The sequence below is a fragment of the Anomalospiza imberbis genome, chromosome 7 (assembly GCF_031753505.1).
Source record: "Anomalospiza imberbis isolate Cuckoo-Finch-1a 21T00152 chromosome 7, ASM3175350v1, whole genome shotgun sequence".
In the NCBI taxonomy this organism is placed as follows: domain Eukaryota; kingdom Metazoa; phylum Chordata; class Aves; order Passeriformes; family Viduidae; genus Anomalospiza; species Anomalospiza imberbis.
Window position 1 is genome coordinate 35,697,096 of NC_089687.1, and position 17,404 is coordinate 35,714,499.

The 17,404-nt window shown below is 48.2% G+C and overlaps 1 protein-coding gene across 1 annotated transcript in view; it reads right to left on the bottom strand.

Annotated features, from left to right (window-relative positions):
• The window catches only part of ABCA12 (ATP binding cassette subfamily A member 12), an 87,090-nt gene that overhangs the window by 12,902 nt on the left and 56,784 nt on the right, over positions 1-17,404 (bottom strand). The window contains exons 32-43 of the mRNA XM_068196540.1: positions 16,966-17,162; positions 16,196-16,356; positions 15,207-15,431; positions 14,262-14,400; positions 12,711-12,963; positions 10,990-11,076; positions 10,096-10,189; positions 8,465-8,592; positions 7,525-7,612; positions 6,959-7,064; positions 3,491-3,545; positions 2,607-2,784 (exon numbers count right to left, since the gene is read on the bottom strand). Of these exons, the coding sequence (XP_068052641.1) occupies positions 2,607-2,784; positions 3,491-3,545; positions 6,959-7,064; positions 7,525-7,612; positions 8,465-8,592; positions 10,096-10,189; positions 10,990-11,076; positions 12,711-12,963; positions 14,262-14,400; positions 15,207-15,431; positions 16,196-16,356; positions 16,966-17,162 (1,711 nt within the window). The remainder of the gene's footprint in view (positions 1-2,606; positions 2,785-3,490; positions 3,546-6,958; positions 7,065-7,524; positions 7,613-8,464; positions 8,593-10,095; positions 10,190-10,989; positions 11,077-12,710; positions 12,964-14,261; positions 14,401-15,206; positions 15,432-16,195; positions 16,357-16,965; positions 17,163-17,404) is intronic.

Sequence of the window (17,404 nt, forward strand, 5' to 3'; positions counted from 1 at the left end):
GGACCCCTTCCATTCCCCCAGCAGGGAAGGAATCCTTGTGCTGCTGCCTTGGGACCCCTTCCATTCCCCCAGCAGGGCAGGGGATCCTTGTGCTGCTGCCTTGGGACCCCTTCCATTCCCCCTGCAGGGCAGGAATCCTTGTGCTGCTGTCTTGGGACCCCTTCCATTCCCCCAGCAGGGGAGGGGATCCTTGTGCTGCTGCTTGGGACCCCTTCCATTCCCCCAGCAGAGCAGGGGATCCCCTTGTGCTGCTGCCTTGGGACCCCTTCCATTCCCCCTGCAGGGCAGGGGATCCTTGTGCTGCTGCCTTGGGACCCCTTCCATTCCCCCAGCAGAGCAGGGGATCCTTGTGCTGCTGTCTTGGGACCCCTTCCATTCCCCCAGCAGGGCAGGAATCCTTGTGCTGCTGCCTTGGGACCCCTTCCATTCCCCCAGCAGGGGAGGGGATCCTTGTGCTGCTGCCTTGGGACCCCTTCCATTCCCCCAGCAGAGCAGGGGATCCTTGTGCTGCTGCCTTGGGACCCCTTCCATTCCCCCAGCAGGGCAGGGGATCCTTGTGCTGCTGCCTTGGGACCCCTTCCATTCCCCCTGCAGGGCAGGAATCCTTGTGCTGCTGCCTTGGGACCCCTTCCATTCCCCCAGCAGGGCAGGGGATCCTTGTGCTGCTGCCTTGGGACCCCTTCCATTCCCCCAGCAGGGGAGGAATCCTTGTACTGCTGCCTTGGGACCCCTTCCATTCCTCCTGCAGGGCAGGAATCCTTGTGCTGCTGCCTTGGGACCCCTTCCATTCCCCCTGCAGGGCAGGAATCCTTGTGCTGCTGCCTTGGGACCCCTTCCATTCCCCCTGCAGGGCAGGGGATCCTTGTGCTGCTGCCTTGGGACCCCTTCCATTCCCCCAGCAGGGCAGGGGATCCTTGTGCTGCTGCCTTGGGACCCCTTCCATTCTCCCTGCAGGGCAGGGGATCCTTGTGCTGCTGCCTTGGGACCCCTTCCATTCCTCCTGCAGGGCAGGGAATCCTTGTGCTGCTGCCTTGGGACCCCTTCCATTCCCCCAGCAGGGCAGGAATCCTTGTGCTGCTGCCTTGGGACCCCTTCCATTCCCCCAGCAGGGCAGGGGATCCTTGTGCTGCTGCCTTGGGACCCCTTCCATTCCCCCAGCAGGGGAGGGGATCCTTGTGCTGCTGCCTTGGGACCCCTTCCATTCCCCCAGCAGGGGAGGGGATCCTTGTGCTGCTGCTTGGGACCCCTTCCATTCCCCCAGCAGGGCAGGAATCCTTGTGCTGCTGCCTTGGGACCCCTTCCATTCCCCCAGCAGGGCAGGGGATCCTTGTGCTGCTGCCTTGGGACCCCTTCCATTCCCCCAGCAGGGGAGGGGATCCTTGTGCTGCTGCCTTGGGACCCCTTCCATTCCCCCAGCAGGGGAGGGGATCCTTGTGCTGCTGCTTGGGACCCCTTCCATTCCCCCTGCAGGGCAGGAATCCTTGTGCTGCTGCCTTGGGACCCCTTCCATTCCCCCAGCATGGCAGGGGATCCTTGTGCTGCTGCCTTGGGACCCCTTCCATTCCCCCAGCAGGGCAGGGGATCCTTGTGCTGCTGCCTGCACTCATCAGCCCCTCAAGGTAGGCACTTCCATGGGATTCCAGCCCTTGGTCCTCCCTGCACCGAAGAGGGCCAGGTCACCTAAATGCTCTTGAAGATTTCCTGGTTTCAGGAAGCGATGGAATCACAGGGATTTTAGGCACTTGCAGACCTGCATCAGCAGAAATTTGTGGGATGGGGGAGCTGGTCACCACTGCACCCCAGCTGGCAATGCCCAGGCTCAGGAGCTGAGCTTGGCTGCACTGCCCATTCCCTGTGTGAGGGTCTGACACCCTGCACCACAGAAGACACAAAGCACTTCAGCCTACAGACACTACAAACATTTTTCCCCTTGGCCCAGCAATGCTTTCCAACAGTGCCATGAACCCTCTGCACCAGGAGGAAACTTAACTTCAGGAGGAACAAGGACACACCTATGGCAGGGAATGCAGCACAGTGCTGGGAGCTCAACAAGGTCCATCTATGCAGCACTGCGAAAAGGAACTGCTCAGGTCCTGCAAGGCTGCATTTGTAGCTTTCCTTGGCTTAAAAACTTTATAACATAGACTCTTACAGACAGCATTCAAGCCAGAGATGGGTTTTTGCCCAGCAGGGCTGTGTCAGCTGTGGGATGCCTGCTGCTGTCCCAGCCAGGCTTCCCAGACTGGCTGTAGCCTCGAGCCCCAAAGCCTCACCGCAGATTTGTGGAGCCTGGGCGACAGCAGATCCACCCCTGCAAGCTGTCAGAGCAGCAGCTGGGTGCTGGGATGGAAATCAAGCTGCAGCCTGTTCTGTGCTGCTCCTGTATGAATGTGCTGGGTGTTTTACACACACTCCAGAGAGCAGGAATGCCTTTGCTTAGCAGAATCCGGTGCTGCAGTTCACATTTGATCGTCCCCAGTGCCTTGGAGAACAATTACTACACAACACTCTTGGTAGCAATAAGAAGAACTTTAAATAAAGAACTTTTTTCCCCCCCGTGCTGTGTAATGCTCCCCCCGGTGCATTTAGGAATGTGAATTATTTACCAGATCATAAACCAAGTTGGTCACCCAGTAGGTTGTCATCCCAATGCCTGAAATGTGCTGCAGCTGCTTGGCTTTGGTTTGGTGCTCCTTGACCATGTAGAGCACAAAGCTTGCTGTGGTGATGGAGTAGCCAACCAAAACAGACATGGACACTATGATGTCCAGTAAGCTGTTGAGCCTGGGAAAAAAGGAGAGAAAGATGCATTTGGTGAGTGAAAGTGGCAGATTTCCCTCACTGCGAGGCTTGGTCAGAGCTCAGAAGCAATCAGGTCCTGATTCTGGGACAGCATCTTTTATAATCCTGGAATGGTTTGGGGCTGGAAGGGATCTCAAAGCCCATCCCATTCCACGCCGTGCCATGGGCAGGGACACCTCCCACTATCCCAGGGTGCTCCAAGCCCTGTCCAGCCTGGCCTTGGACACTTCCAGGGATGGCCTCACCACCCTCACAGAGGAGAATTTCTTCCCTTCTTTGCTCCCTTTGCTGATGGCAATGATGTCCAAAGCACTGATTTCCCAAAGGGACTCACAGGACTGAGCTGGACTGCTGGACCCCAGCATGGAGTGGAAGGACCAAAAGGAAAATGATGTCATTATTATTATTAGTAGTAGTAGTAGTAGTATGCCCAAGAACATAAATGTGTGAGACTGTATCTGTGACTTCCAGATGTCCATGAGATCCTGCAAAAAACCCCACAGGAATCCCCAGCTCTGGTGGCAAGTAGGACACTATTCATGTATAGGGGGAATGAACACAAGTGAGAACAGTTTCATCACTTAGAGAAAGATATCCAGTAATTTAGGCTGGTTTATGGTTTGCAATAAGCTGGTTTGCCCCTTTTAAAGCTAAAAAATTCAGGCATCAGCCAAATGAATCTTCTTACATTACTTGTTCTTGACTCTGTCCTCCAGGATATGGGTGAGCTGATAGGAAAATACCTATGGGAAAAAAAAAAAGAAATTGGAAATGTATCCACATTAAAGCTTCCTTCACCAGCTCCTGATATTGACATAGAAATAACATAGAAAACTGAGAGAAAAGAGAAGAAAAGCAGATCAAAAGTTTGTTTCTGCTCTGTCATCGCTGTGTGATCTTGGGCAGAATTTTGAGCATCCTCCTTTTTCCTAGGCCTTCACTAGGCTGCAGAGCAGATCTGAAATGCAAACCCTAGGCCCTGTTCCTACACCTGCCTGGCTGCCAGCACCATTCCCTTCCCACACCTCAAATCAGGCATGGGCCTGTGGGGCTGTGTATTCCAGCTTAGGTTCCTCACCACTGACACCTTCAAACTGAATTGTGTTCTGTTTCAAAGCTGCTGCCTGGTGATCCCACCTCGTTCCATTTGCTCTTTTATCTCCAGGAACAAGTCTTTCCTGCTGCTCTCCTCCACAACTGCTACCTGCCTGTGATAGATGTCTTTCTCCATATGGGATCTGTGGAGGTGAGAGCAGAAACCCAGGTAAGCCACAGACACTTTTGCCCCCAGTGTGGCAGTGAGTTAATTCTGAACTATTCTGTCTTAAAAAGCTAGGGAAAAACAAAATTTAAAAATGAGTATTTTGATCAAAGTTACTAGCAAAAATCTAATTATCACACTGATAAGTCCCCTGTGATGTTTTCCAAAAAAATCCATTAAAAATGGGTTTGTATCAGGCCCAAACTGCAACTGAGAACTTCTCTGCTTTATGTGTAGGTGTCTTCAGATGAGGTTTAAGTACTCCTTCTCCAAGGAGAACACCTAGCCCAAAAGACACCAGTATTGTTCACCACAGCGGAGGCAGCTGGTGCCCACAAAAGCAAAAAGAAGAACACAGAGGGGCTCTGCTGGGCCAGTTCCAACCTCCAGTGCAGGTCTCTGCCTTGGCACCCCCAGGATGACAGCCCAGCCTCTAAGACTCCAGAGCCTGAGAAAGGGCTCCCATGTTTATGTGCCTAAAAGTGAGGTTCTCAGTTCATATTTTGGCACCTAAGAAAATGCCTCAGGGAGTGCTGGGAGACCTCCAGCTGCTCTTAAATCCAGAGATTTTTCTGTACCATGCCACCTGTGGAATTTAAACTCCTTACAGCCAGATGGCAGACCTTAAGAATGATGTGATGAAGAATTATTCTAGGTCATTTTCCCTAAGAATGGGCACTCTGACAGGGGGACCAGAAGGGAGGAGCCTGAGGGTTTAGCTGACCAAATGTCATACTGAGCAAATGAATTTGGAAGGGAGGATTTAATCAGAAATTAATTTTGGAGGAAAAAAAAAAAAAAAAAGACCAACCAAACCTCAGTCTTGTCATCAGTGAGAGAAATGGGATTAAAATCTTGGACTGCTGATAAAGCCATACAAACAACCAGGAAATGTTTCCCTTCTCCAAAAGGGAGAGAGAGAAAGAAAGATACTGTCTGTCTAATCTGTTAATACTTCACTATAAAGCCATTTTCCTTTACTGGAGCTTAGGCTAGAAGTCAAAATTTCCATTTCAATGCTTCCTCCTTTTTTGTTAGCTGGGATTGAGAGAAAAGAAAGCACAATATACAGAAGTCAAAAGCTATTATGACTTGCTCAGTGACAGGGTAAAAAGCTTTTTATGTATTTTTTTTAAATATACCCAGTCTAAGTCAAACCTCTAAAGCAGGACTGGCACCTCTTTCTGACTGCTGAAGTGACAACACACTTTTATCTGGCCATTTCAATGGTTCTTAAACCATCATTTATTTGTCACAACAACAACTCGATTGAGCTGCCAGGAGCGCACCCCACGGAACGTGCCTTCAGTTGTATTTCAGACTGGATTTACTCCACCTCAGGGGAACCAGCCTCATCCAGTCATTTTATTTCTCCCCTCCTCTGGTTTGGATGATTAGTGGGAAGCAGAGAATTGTCTGTCTGGTCATTTACTAGTAAGCATTTCTTTCCAAAAACACGTAAGCAGTGGAACAGATGGAACAAAAACCGCTGCTATTCTTTCCCCTTGAAAATTGCTATTTTGCTGGTATAAAGCTTTCCCTGTGAAAACTTTCTGGCTGTTCACAAGAGCTTCCTGCCTTTGCTCTTGCTACAGTGTGTGCTGGGAATAGAGAGACAGAGCAAGGAGCTTCACTGCTTAATAATTCAGCTGCTCTGGGATGTTCCTGCCGCTGGAAGCGCCTGGCTGGGGTCTCCTCTCTGGGCAGCTGTGTGATGTGTGAGCTGAGGGCACACTGCAAACCCCAGAGGGGACAGCCAGGCCCTGTTTGAGGGGGTGGCCAGGACAAGGCTCTGGTGTCACTCCCTGTGAGCTGAGCTGGCTGGGAGGGGAGTCTCATTGCAGTGGAGTGAGCTGGGAAGCAACGCACGCCGGGGCCAGTTGTGATCAGCATCTGCTGCTGCTGCTGGAATTCAGGGTGTCACACTCAAAGCTTCAGGCCAGGTGCCTGGTTCCATTATAGCTCAGTTCAGACATGTCCTGTGAGCCAAGAGACACCGCCACCTGTCCCTGTGTCACCAGGGACAGCAGCCCTCTGAGGTGAGCAGGGCCTGGCCAGGACATGGCTGGAAGGGCACTGCTGGTCCAAGAAAGTCAATCAGCAGGGTTTTTGTGTTTCTGCACACAATTGCTGCTCTTGGCAGAGCAGAGCCAAACATTTCTGTGTAAGATTTCTCAAGATAAATCTCTCTCTTGTCTCTGCACCCTGGCCCTCTCTGGAGGCAGACACAGGTTTGTGCCCGCATTGCACTTTGAAAGGGGCTAAACTGCAAAGGGAAAGGCAAGGTGCCCTGGTTTACCAGCAGGAATTTGGGTTGCTGCAGTGTGTTATGGAGGAGAAGCTATGAGGACCCCAAATGGGCCATCAGCACTCCTTGGATCTGTGTATGTCAGGTGTCAGAGGAAAAACACAGCTGAAAATTATGTTTCTCATTTAATCTTGCCCTTCCCACTCTAACTCAAACACAGACACACAAATGCCCGCACACGCTGGGCTGCTCTCAGCAGAAGGGTGACATATTCAAATTTCCTAATCTAACCCAGCCCTGGAGATGACCTAGAGGAGCTTTTCTCTGCATAACTAATGGGCACCTATCAAGATCCAGGCCTTGCAGTGCCACATGAGAGGCAATAAATCAATCAGCAACCGCTGGCATTTCTCGGGTGAAGCATTTTACGTAGGAGCTGGGGTCCTCCCTGTCCAGCTCCCCTGAGCCTCTGACTAAGACAAATGAACTTTGTGATTTATTCATGCTTTTCAATTCTGTTTTGAAAGGAATTGCAGAACAGTGAATAAAGAAAAGGCCTCATTGAAGTCAAGGTAAGTGTTGTCATTGATTTCAGCAGAACCAGGATATCCCTCCAAAGTTATCTGCTCGTGTAAAGGGACCCTTACCATATCTGGAAGTCTCATTTTTTGGCAAGTTGGCTCGAAGAATGAAGTTGTTCAAGCTGTTGAGATAGGCCGGGAGGCTGTGATAACCCTCAGGATTGTACCACACCTGCACACAATTGAGAAATTGAAACAATCTGGGAGTTATTACTGACAACGTGTTGGTTTGTCCTGTTTCACTTGTGCAAACTACCTCACATTTTAGCCCTGGTGCTTTACAACATTTTCACTGAGCTGAACCAGAGAAATGGGCATATCAGAATGCACCAGCCAGTCCTTGTTATGGTACATACATCCCCTCATCAGATAAAGGTGCTACTAATTGATCTTTTCACCTCTGTATAATGAAATTATGACAGCAGAAAAATTGCCTCCTGCTAGCAAGAGAAGTGAGACCAATAAAGAAGAATGGGGAGAGAAAAGAAAATGAACTGCAAGTCATCTTTGTCATTCCAAGCTGCAGATTTCAGAGGGTTTTGCTTTCTTTTTTGGAATATCCATGAACTTGACATAGTTTCTCCCGAGTCCCACACTTCTCATGCCAGGATGAGCAGGTGGAGGTTGGTTACCTTAGTCAGTGTTCTGTTGGGGGGCACTGGCCTGATGTCAAACTGCAGATCTGCTGTCAAAGGCAGCCCGAAGCTCCAGCCACCATACCTGAGTGAAAACCAGAGGGAAACGCATTGCTGCCCTCATCCCAAAGCTCTGATTCCCTTGGATGGGCCATGCCAACGTGCCACCGCCCCCCAGGCAATTCCAGCCTGACTTCAGAGAGCTTATCCCAGCGTGGGGCCAAGCCACCTCTTCCCTGGGAGCCTTTCTTTGGGGGAAAAAAAACTCAGAAGCTTGGCAACCTTGTCACAAAACTGCTGAAAGGCTCCCTTTGAGGAAGATCCTGGAGCCCAGTGGACTCCTGAGTTGTGTGTCTGCCACTCTGGGGTGATATGCTGCTTCTGACCCAGGAGATGAGCAGTTTATCAGTGGCAGATGGACACATTTCCTGCCAGCCTTAGTGGCAGGTGACCTCTGCCCCAAGCCCAGCTGTGCAGCTGCCTGGCAGAGCCCAGACCCACCCCACAGCACAAGGAAATGCTCAGACTCTGCTCTCACTGGAATGGATGCTCTCCTCCAAGTGAAGCACACACTGAGACTCTTCAGAGAGTCAAATCTGTAGGAAAATCTCTCCCCAGGGTTTACTTCATGACAGGCTGTGTCAGATTTTCCTCTTTTTAAAGATCTGAGTCAGACAAAGGCTTGTCTGCAGATCCAGCCCCAACGTGCCAGGTGATTGACACGTTATCCCCAGGCTGTGATCTGCTATATCAAGCAGAGCGCTTGCACGAGCCTTTATCTTTTATCCGTGATTGCAGGACACTTCAGCTCCTTTCACCAGATTCTAAACCCCTTCTGCACTGCCACCTCTTCAGGCAGAGGGGATGTGGCAGGTGTGGGATGTCCTGCCTTGCTCCCAGTGCCATTCAGCAGAGAGGGAGGGGGTTTGTGCCGTACCGTTTCTGCAGGAAGTCTTTGGTGGTTGCCAGGATGTAGGTCTCCACATTGTGCCCCGTCAGGTTGTAAAGTGTCCGTGTGGAGAAGGTCCTTCTGTGAGGGGGAGTGTAATTTGTCTGTGGACACATCTGAGGGGAGACAAACGAAGAAAAACTTCAGTGTTTGTGTTTTAATTAAAAACTACCACAGTAGGACAAGATCGAGAGCTTGCCATGGCAGCAGTGTGCTGCTGAGCCTCATTCCTGCAGAGGCTGCTCCTTCCCAAGCCAGGGTGCACAGACACACAGCACACATCCCTGCACACGGTCCCCAACACATCCAGGGACATGCTTAAAAACAACCTCTGCTTACAGCTGCCCTTCAGTTCTCCTGGCATCAGTGGGACCTTGAAATGTGCTTCATGCTATGTAGGAAGATTTTGGCTGAATTAAGGCTGATCCTACTTAGCAGAGTGACTGCACAGGCAACTGCAGAGGGCAAAACAACTCACAGAGCAGAACACTCTGTGGTGGCCTCAAACTCTCATCTTCCATTTCTCAGCAGCTACACTCTACATTTCTGCTTTACTGTCAGTCACTGGAAATGTTTTCCTGGACTTCAGAGAAACCTTGAATTAGTCCTGAATACATAATTTAACATGCTGAGGGCCAAAGTCACATCAGTGTTTCATGAGGTTGAAGTGTCCTCCCAGACAGCATGTTGGCTTCTTCCTTCAGCTCATCCATAACAAAAGCCCTGGACTCCCCCATTGTGCATCTGTTCATCTGAATACACAAAATAGCTTCCTCCATGCTGAGGAACACCTGCCTGTGCCTGCTAGAGGTGAGAATCAGCTTTGAACATTATCCCAACTTGCTGGAGAAATTATGCCAATACTTTTAATGATGTGAAATTAAGTGTATGTCCAGAAAACTGCTCAAAATAGCTTCATTTTAAAGAACGACTAGAAATGTTCAGCTAAGTACATTCCTTTGTGTTAAAAGGCATCACATTGTGCCATGAGTTTATTTGCTGTGGCAAAAAGCTGAGGACAGGTGAGCAGCACTGGAGGGAGGAGAGCTCAGCCCCAAACTGAACTGTAAAACAGCAACACCCTTAGGGCAGAACCTGCCTTTTCCCCATGTGCAGGCAGATCCCAGCAGCACCCATATCTGGCTCTGTAGGTACCACTGTAATGCAAATAATTAGCATTATTAATCATTAATATTTAGAACAAGGAGCAGATCTAGACTTTGTATAAATTTAAACTCTGAAGAGCAAGCAGCAAAAGTAGCTGTGATTTTATGTAGTGCTTGTATGAGAAGAAATCTTCCTCTTGAACACATGATCACCTCTGTCAAAAGGGACAATCATATAACACTCAAAAACACCATTAAACCTTTTCCCACGATGGGGAGCAAGGCAGGGATGTTAGGGTGTGAATCTTCTGAGGATGCTGTTTCCTTTCCTGTCCCCAAACTGGTGCAGACAGTGGTTATCCAGTGTGCAAATTCAACAAGGCCAAAGAGAGACAGGAGGACTTGGAATGCTGAGTCCCCCCTAGAATCATGCCAGCCCATAAAACCACTCCCAACAAACAAGGCCTCCAGTTATCCCCCAAGGTCCCTCAATTTTGGGTTTATTCAGATTACCTGGATGCCATCTGTGCAGTTGCAGGCAGAATACTTAGTTCTCTGGTTTCCACTGGTAATCCACTGGCCAAGCATGTCCTCTGTTAAACACTGCCTGAAAAGGAACACATTTTCCTCTGAGGCTCTCTGGGCTCAGGTGTGCAAACGAAGCTAATTGCTGTCATGTTTAATGACAGCAAGGCTGGCAGTTGGGCAGCTCCAGCAGAAAAGCAGAGCTTCTTGTCAGCTCTGGGTGGTTCAGGGAATCCCCAGCCTCCTGCTGCTTCCTGTGCCCCTTGGCAGAAAGCCCTCCCTGCTGCTCCCTGTGCCTGGATTCGCTCAGCTATCAGATGGAATCCAGGCACCACTTCATTCCTACAGCAGACTGCGCAAGGAATTGGCATTCAGAGGCCAAAAGCATCTGAAACCTGCCCAGAAATGAGGGCTATTGTTGTGGCAATCCCTGGGCATTCCTGTGACAGGCTGTATTGCCTGGGCAGTCACTGCAAACACCCAGGGTAAATATTTGCCTGCATGAGCATTCAGGTCTGCCCAGGACTTTACAATCCTGAGAATTTATCTGCAAAGCCCAAAACAAACCAGGCCTCATGGCACAGCTTCCAGATAGAGGTAACAAACACCGTGCTGAGGACTTGCTGTGTGGGCTCACGTTATAATTGGAATTACTGGGGCGGCAAGGACCACTTCCCAGAGAGGAGAATTGCTCATTTTCATCCTGGCATCCTGCCACCACCAAAGCTGCTTCCTTATCACTCCTAATAATGCAGGAGTCCAATGCATGAGAATTCTGCCCATGATCAAAGATGGTTATTAAGGTCTAATGGCTAATAGTGTCATGCCAATTCTCTTGCAGGTTTGGAGTTTAGGTGGAAAAAAAACCCAAGAACTACTTACGAATTGCTTTCGTTCATGCACGTGTTATCCGTCCCAGGGAAAGCCAGCATCGAAGAAACTAAAGCAGCTGTGGTTTCATTAAAATTCCTAAGAATCAACAAAGAAAAACAGAAAACAGGAGAAGGTTCAAAGAATTTCCACTACCACTGTGCAGAGGAAAACTGTGTTTGAATGAAAGAGGATTTAAGACGTTGAATAATTGAGTATTTGTGGAAGCAGCGCTGAAGGACACGCGGCACGTGAGGATAACCACACAGGTTTAAAAGGAGCCCTCATCACCTCAGCTACTCCAGAGATCTGCTGCCTCTAGATCCAAGCAAGACACTTTTGGACAATCTAGTTTCTCTTTATGGGGAGAAAAATCTACTGCAATTTCCAGGCACTGCTTGCAGCCCTGTCTCAATCAGGTCTCTCATCCGTGACATCCACTTGGTTTTGACCATTCAAGAAGATTGTCCTTGGTTCTGCCCCCGCTCTCCGGCAATGATCCAAAAGGAAAAGCAGGGAACATTAGGAAGAGAGGACTCAGACATGCAGCTCTGGCTCATTCCCCCATCTAGCAGGACTGAAGTGGAAAGGTATGAGGAATCCTGGGAAGAACATCTAGAGCAGATGACCTTAGAGCTAAACTTTGTATTTCTGACTTAGAGCTGAGAATTACTGGAGAAAGAAAGAGGTTCACAACATGAAAATCAAATGACACCAATTACAGTTGTTTTGGTAACAGGATTTTTAAGGAGAATTAAATAATTCAGTGGTGGCATCCTAACGACCCTGGAAAAGCACATGCTCTTCCAATTGCCTGTGTGCCTTGGACCAGCATGGCCTGGCCAGGAAAGCACATCCTGTGCTAGCAGAGAGGAGGGAAATGCTCACAAGATGGATAGAATTTGATCCCAGAATTGCAATGTTGGAGTCAACTGATGTGAGTACCTCATTTCACACTGGGGGAAGAGCATATATGTATACATTAAGAAAATTCCTATGGCTGCTATGGGGCTGAAGGACTCCAATGGGAAACACCAAGAACATTCCTCAGACATTTCATAGTTAAATCCAACAGAGAGGTTGTTTTTCTGAAGCTTTCTGGTCCGAGCCAAGCCATCTCCTCAGAGATCCCTTGGAAACAGGGCTTCTCTGTGTTGTCTGCACAACTTAACTACATGTCCTATGTGTAGGACACTGGCTGTGCTCAGAAATAACCCTGAAGGGTTATGAACTGATGCCTCAGCTTTTAGCTTTTATACTTTTCAGATTCTGTACTGCTTTTGTGTGCACTTCTGAGCTTCATATTAAGGGATAGTAAGTTCTCTTCACAGAGCAGATAGACAAAACAATTCCTTCTCTAGCTGGGGACCAAGGACAACCAATCCAAATCTCAGGCCCAAGAGCATAAACAGTGGCAGAATGAAGAGAGAAAAACAAGGAGAGTGGGACTTCATAACCTAAAGCTGTAATTGCACAATTAACTCCAATATGCAAATGAACCAGAACTTATAAAAGTGAGAGACCCCGTGACAGTTGTCCATTTTGTGACCATTTTGGTTCATCTTGGGTGCAGCCCTGGCTGGGCTCTTGTGCTGCCCAAGGTGGAGCCATTGAGGAGATCCTTTTACTAAATCCCTGCTTTATTCTTTAACTCTGTCCAGCCTCTATTCTAGGTCAGCCTTGACAAGGCACCAGAACCAAGGGGAGTTGGGGTCCCGAGGAGCAGCACTCACCCAAAGAAGTCTGCCTGGTCGGCTGTGCCATACAGGGAGGGGGACAGCAGCAGCTCGGGGTACTCGGTCTCCTTGGTCCTCAGTGTGCCCAGGCCCATGGCAGCCATCACGAAGAGCACGGGGAGGATGACCTGGGCGATGAAGCCGCGGACGTCCCGGCGGGTGTGGTGGAACCTCTTGATGAACAGGGCTGAGGTTCTCTTCAGCAGCAGCGGCAAACCCCGCAGGCTCTTGGACCTGATCAGGAGCTGGTCTGGGCACAAAGGACAGCAATTGGTCATGCTCAGCATTTATGCAATGATGGTTATAGAGCACTCTGGGACTGTATTTTGCTTCCTGCACACATTTACAAGATGGCAAATCCAAACTACTAAGGTGGAGCAAACACAGGACCAGACATGGGACAGGACTCCAGTCATAAGCTCAGTAACACCAGTATTTTGTTAAATTTCAAATGTGTACATGTAGTGACCTTCAGTGTGAGACCTTGCAAGAGGAACACAGGCTTCCAGATGAAATAGGTTATCTACATCCTACCTACCCAGCTGCAACTTACAGGGGAAACTTATTTTTCTTTCAGATTTGCAAGCTGAAATTTTTCATAATTTAAAAAGCAAGTCCTCAGAAAAATAAATAACAGAATTAATCCTAAAATAAGAAAACAAGCACAAGCCACTGGGCCTCTTGCATGGACAGGTTTTGTGGTATACTAAAAGCAGAGCCAAATCCTGTGCCAGCTATTCTTCTTTATGAAATATTAACCTGTATAATACACCATGAAGCAAATCCTTTTCAGCCTTTTTTAAGGGTGAAACAAAACACTTTTTTACAGGAGTGACTGTTTACAGTAACATTTACAGTGCAGGTCAGCTTTGAGAAGTACAAAAATACCTCTGTGTTGTCCCTTGGATGCCTTCCTGACTATAAACAGTATATTTATAAGTACAAAACAGTGTTTCTAACCCAAGAAAGCCTTGCATCTAGGTATGTCTCATTTTTGGGTTGGGCCACCTTTAGGAGGTCTCAAACCCCCAGTGTAGCTTGGCTCTCTTCTGAATTTACCCCACTCCCCTGGGCTTCTTTACCAAACTGCAATGTCTGGGGCACAGCAAAAAGCATCAAGGAGGACCCAGCTCAGAGCTGTGCTGCTTTTCCAACAGACTAAGGGATTTCCATGAAGTTTCTTTCCAGTTCTACTAGTTATGGGGAAATAATCCTCTACATGTATTACGGCAATTACTTTCAGAGGTACACATTTACTTTTTCACCCACTGCTGCATTTGATTAGATTACAACCAGGATCAATTTAAAGGAAGGCAGATGCAAACCAAACCCCTTAAGTAATTTATCCCGTGATTCAGACTATTCCAAAGCAGGGGATCTAAAGGACTGATGAGTGCTGTATTTCCAGTGATTTATAGGGTTTGTGATTCCTGGCTGGGTGAAATGTGGTTTTCAACAAAGAAAGAAGACAGGGAGCTCAAATCAGTCCATCTGTCAGTGTTTGCATCTGCAGTAAATCTGGAATAAACCCTGTAGGTGATTGAGTACCGTCTCTTTCTGTGAAGGTGTCTGTGCTCAGAGACATTTCGTCACCACCAGTGTGACCGCTGACTCCAGGCAGCTGATGGGGCAGCGCAGGATCTTCTTGCTGGTCCTTCACTAGCTCTCTTGTCAGATTGAGGAACACCTATGGAGCAAGAAAATATAAAGGAAAATTTGGCCAAATGACTCCATTTACCAAAACAATTACCAGAATCCACTCTCCTGCTTTGTAGCTGTAGTTGGTGCAGCAGTTAAGTACTATAATCCTCTTTCTATTCCCTTTGTGCTCCATGAGAGAAATTAACTTTTTTTCCATATAAACTTGTTATCCAACTCCTTTTCACCTCCTCTCTCTGTTCTGCTGCAGCAGCGGAAACTCAAACCTGTTTCCCTGGGATATTAACCCTCGAGCTCCTGACAAACCCACTGCCTCCGTGCTGGAAGTGTGCAGTCACGGCACATGGGTCATGATGTACAACTGCACGTGGAATATGATGTACAACTGATTCTTGATGCCTTAGGAAAACACCTTAAAAGAAAGCAAGAAATTCTGAGCAGGAAGGTAACAATCTCCCTCCCTCCCTTCAGCAAGATATGGGTCATCGCTGCTCATCATTTACTTTTTATTTCTGATGCAATTAAATGTGTTTATTTGACCAGTGATTTCCCATGGGCAGAGAGGTGCCTGTGTTAGTCTCTCCTTAGTCTAACTCCAGTGCCTCATTTTCTGGGTAAAACATCAAAAGGCTGTCAGCAAGGTGAGACAGTGCATTAGTATATGTATGGATTTATAGATGCATCTACACACTCATGTGCACCTAAGTGTAACCCCTTCCTCCCTGCCTGAAACCCTCATGTAATTCCTAACGTGCCCAGAGAGCAGAGTCACAATGTGCTGTGAAATTAATCTCCATGACATTTCAGCAAATCCAGCAGCTCCTGAGCTTGTACCTCTTCCACAGTTGTGTTGGAAATCCCGTAGCAGCCCAGGTGGAGATCATTCAAGCTGGTGTCCAGGGCTCTGAGAAGGGCCTGGTAGGCCCCTGACACCGTGGACTTGAAGGGGGGAAGCACATACACCAGCTCTCCACCAATATCCTCCTTGAGATAAGCCTCTGGGAGATAGGACTGGATCAAGGAGGTCACTGCTGTGGTGTCACATTCCTCTATCATGTTCTGAAAAAGGAGGAAAACATTCTGTGGTCACAGAAAAGGTGGCAAGGTCAACCTTCCTCCGGCAGGATGTAGCCCAGATCTTCTCCCAGAGCATAACTGGTGATCTCAGTCCAGCTATCCAGCATGTCAGGGTAAATATCAAAAGCAGATGAAAGTGGGTTTCTGGCCCTTGAAAAAGGAATGTGTCACAGAGTCCCATCGTGGTCCATCCAAAACCTCACCAGGTCGGGCTGAATCAACCACTTTGCAGTGCTAGAGGTTTGTAGTACAACAGAGCTCTCTGGCCTGGCCACCAGAGAGCTTAATGTGGCTGCCAGCACAAACTCACTCTTTTTCCCATGAAAAATGGGGCATGCTCATGGGTCTTTTTTCATTTTCTTTGTCTCCAATGCCAGCAGTCTGGAAGAGGGGCTTGTCTCTCATGGTACCTGTGTGCTGGGGCTACCAACAGCATTCTAATACATGCTAGCAAGGGCAGAGTTCCCCCCTCCTTGCAAGCAGAACACTTTGCCCCATGCCAGACACTATGGATGGGCTCTTTCCATCTGCTTTATTTCTCTGAACACCCGAGTTCACATTCTGCATCCTTGCCTTTAACCTTCAAGTAGACCCTGTTCTTTTTCAACAAAGCAGAGCCCTGACATTCCTGTTTTCACAAGGCCATAGAGATCATCCAGCTCCTGCCCATACATCCCTCAACCAGCCCTGATGACTCCCTTGGAGACAGAGCTGCCAGGAGCCCTAGGACCAGCTCAGACACAAACCTTCTTTTTGGTAAGGGTCAGGTGGTAGCCATCCCCAAAGGTTTCCTTGAGGTAGAAAGGTGAGCCACAACATTTGAGCCCTCCATGCTCTAGGAAGGCAATCCGGTCACTCAGAACTTCTGCTTCGTCCAGGTGATGTGTGGAGAGAATGATGGTTCTGCCTGGAAAACACAGTCACCACAGAATGAACACCTGGTTTTATGGCAAAACTGAATTTTAGAAGCATTTGGCTTATTTTCTTTTCTTCCTCAAAAACTTCTGTATTCCCCTACACAATGATATCATCAATATCATTGCAGGGTTTCCAGAGCTTCCCCTTGCTCTGGATCAAGCCACGGCAAGTAAGTCCACATTGTTAAACCAATACAATGAATGTTTATAGCAATTTTATTTTATCACATTCTGGTCAGATCTGTCTTTATCTCAACAGTGAGACAGGTGAAAGACTCCCTGAATGAGGGAACACAGAGTATCAGGTGAAAATCAACTGCATTTTTTGGTAATTATTAGTGAAATTGGATGAAAGGCAACAAGAGAGACAAATTTTACAGTATTGGAAGCTGTGTTTTATGGTGAAGTTATTTTTTAAATGGCACTGTGAATTTACAGAAACCAACCAGGATGCACCCTCCAGAATTACAAAATCCCAGTCTCCCAAATTTTTTTCTCTCTGGCCTCCAAAACCCACAATTCAAAGCCACTGGTACTGTCCTTGTAAAGTGACACAAATCACCTTTGTCTCTGGGCAACATCTCCTCTCATCACAGTACCTTTCTTATTCTTGGAGATGATTTCCCAAATACTCCTCCGGGAGCACGGATCCACCCCCGTGGTTGGTTCATCCAGAATCACCACCCTGGATCCCCCCAGGAGAGCAATTGCTATGGATAACTTTCTCTTCATTCCCCCGGACAGGGTGCCAGCCAGCTTGTGACGATGGCTGTACAGCCCAGTCTCCTTCAAAGTCCTGGAAAACAGAGGGAAAACAACCCCCAAAAGTTGTCCTTTAAGCATCTTTTCCCAGCAGGGAATTTGAAAGTACCTGAAAAAACCGTATCTGGAAATGAAAACCTGCTCAAGTATGGACTGCTCTGCTGAGCGGTCAGTGTAGATTCACCCTGCAGCTCAGTCATCGGGATTTTCATCTAAAACATTTCTGAGGATGCTTTCAAAGTTTTCATCTGACAAGTCAAGGTTAAAGGCTCAACC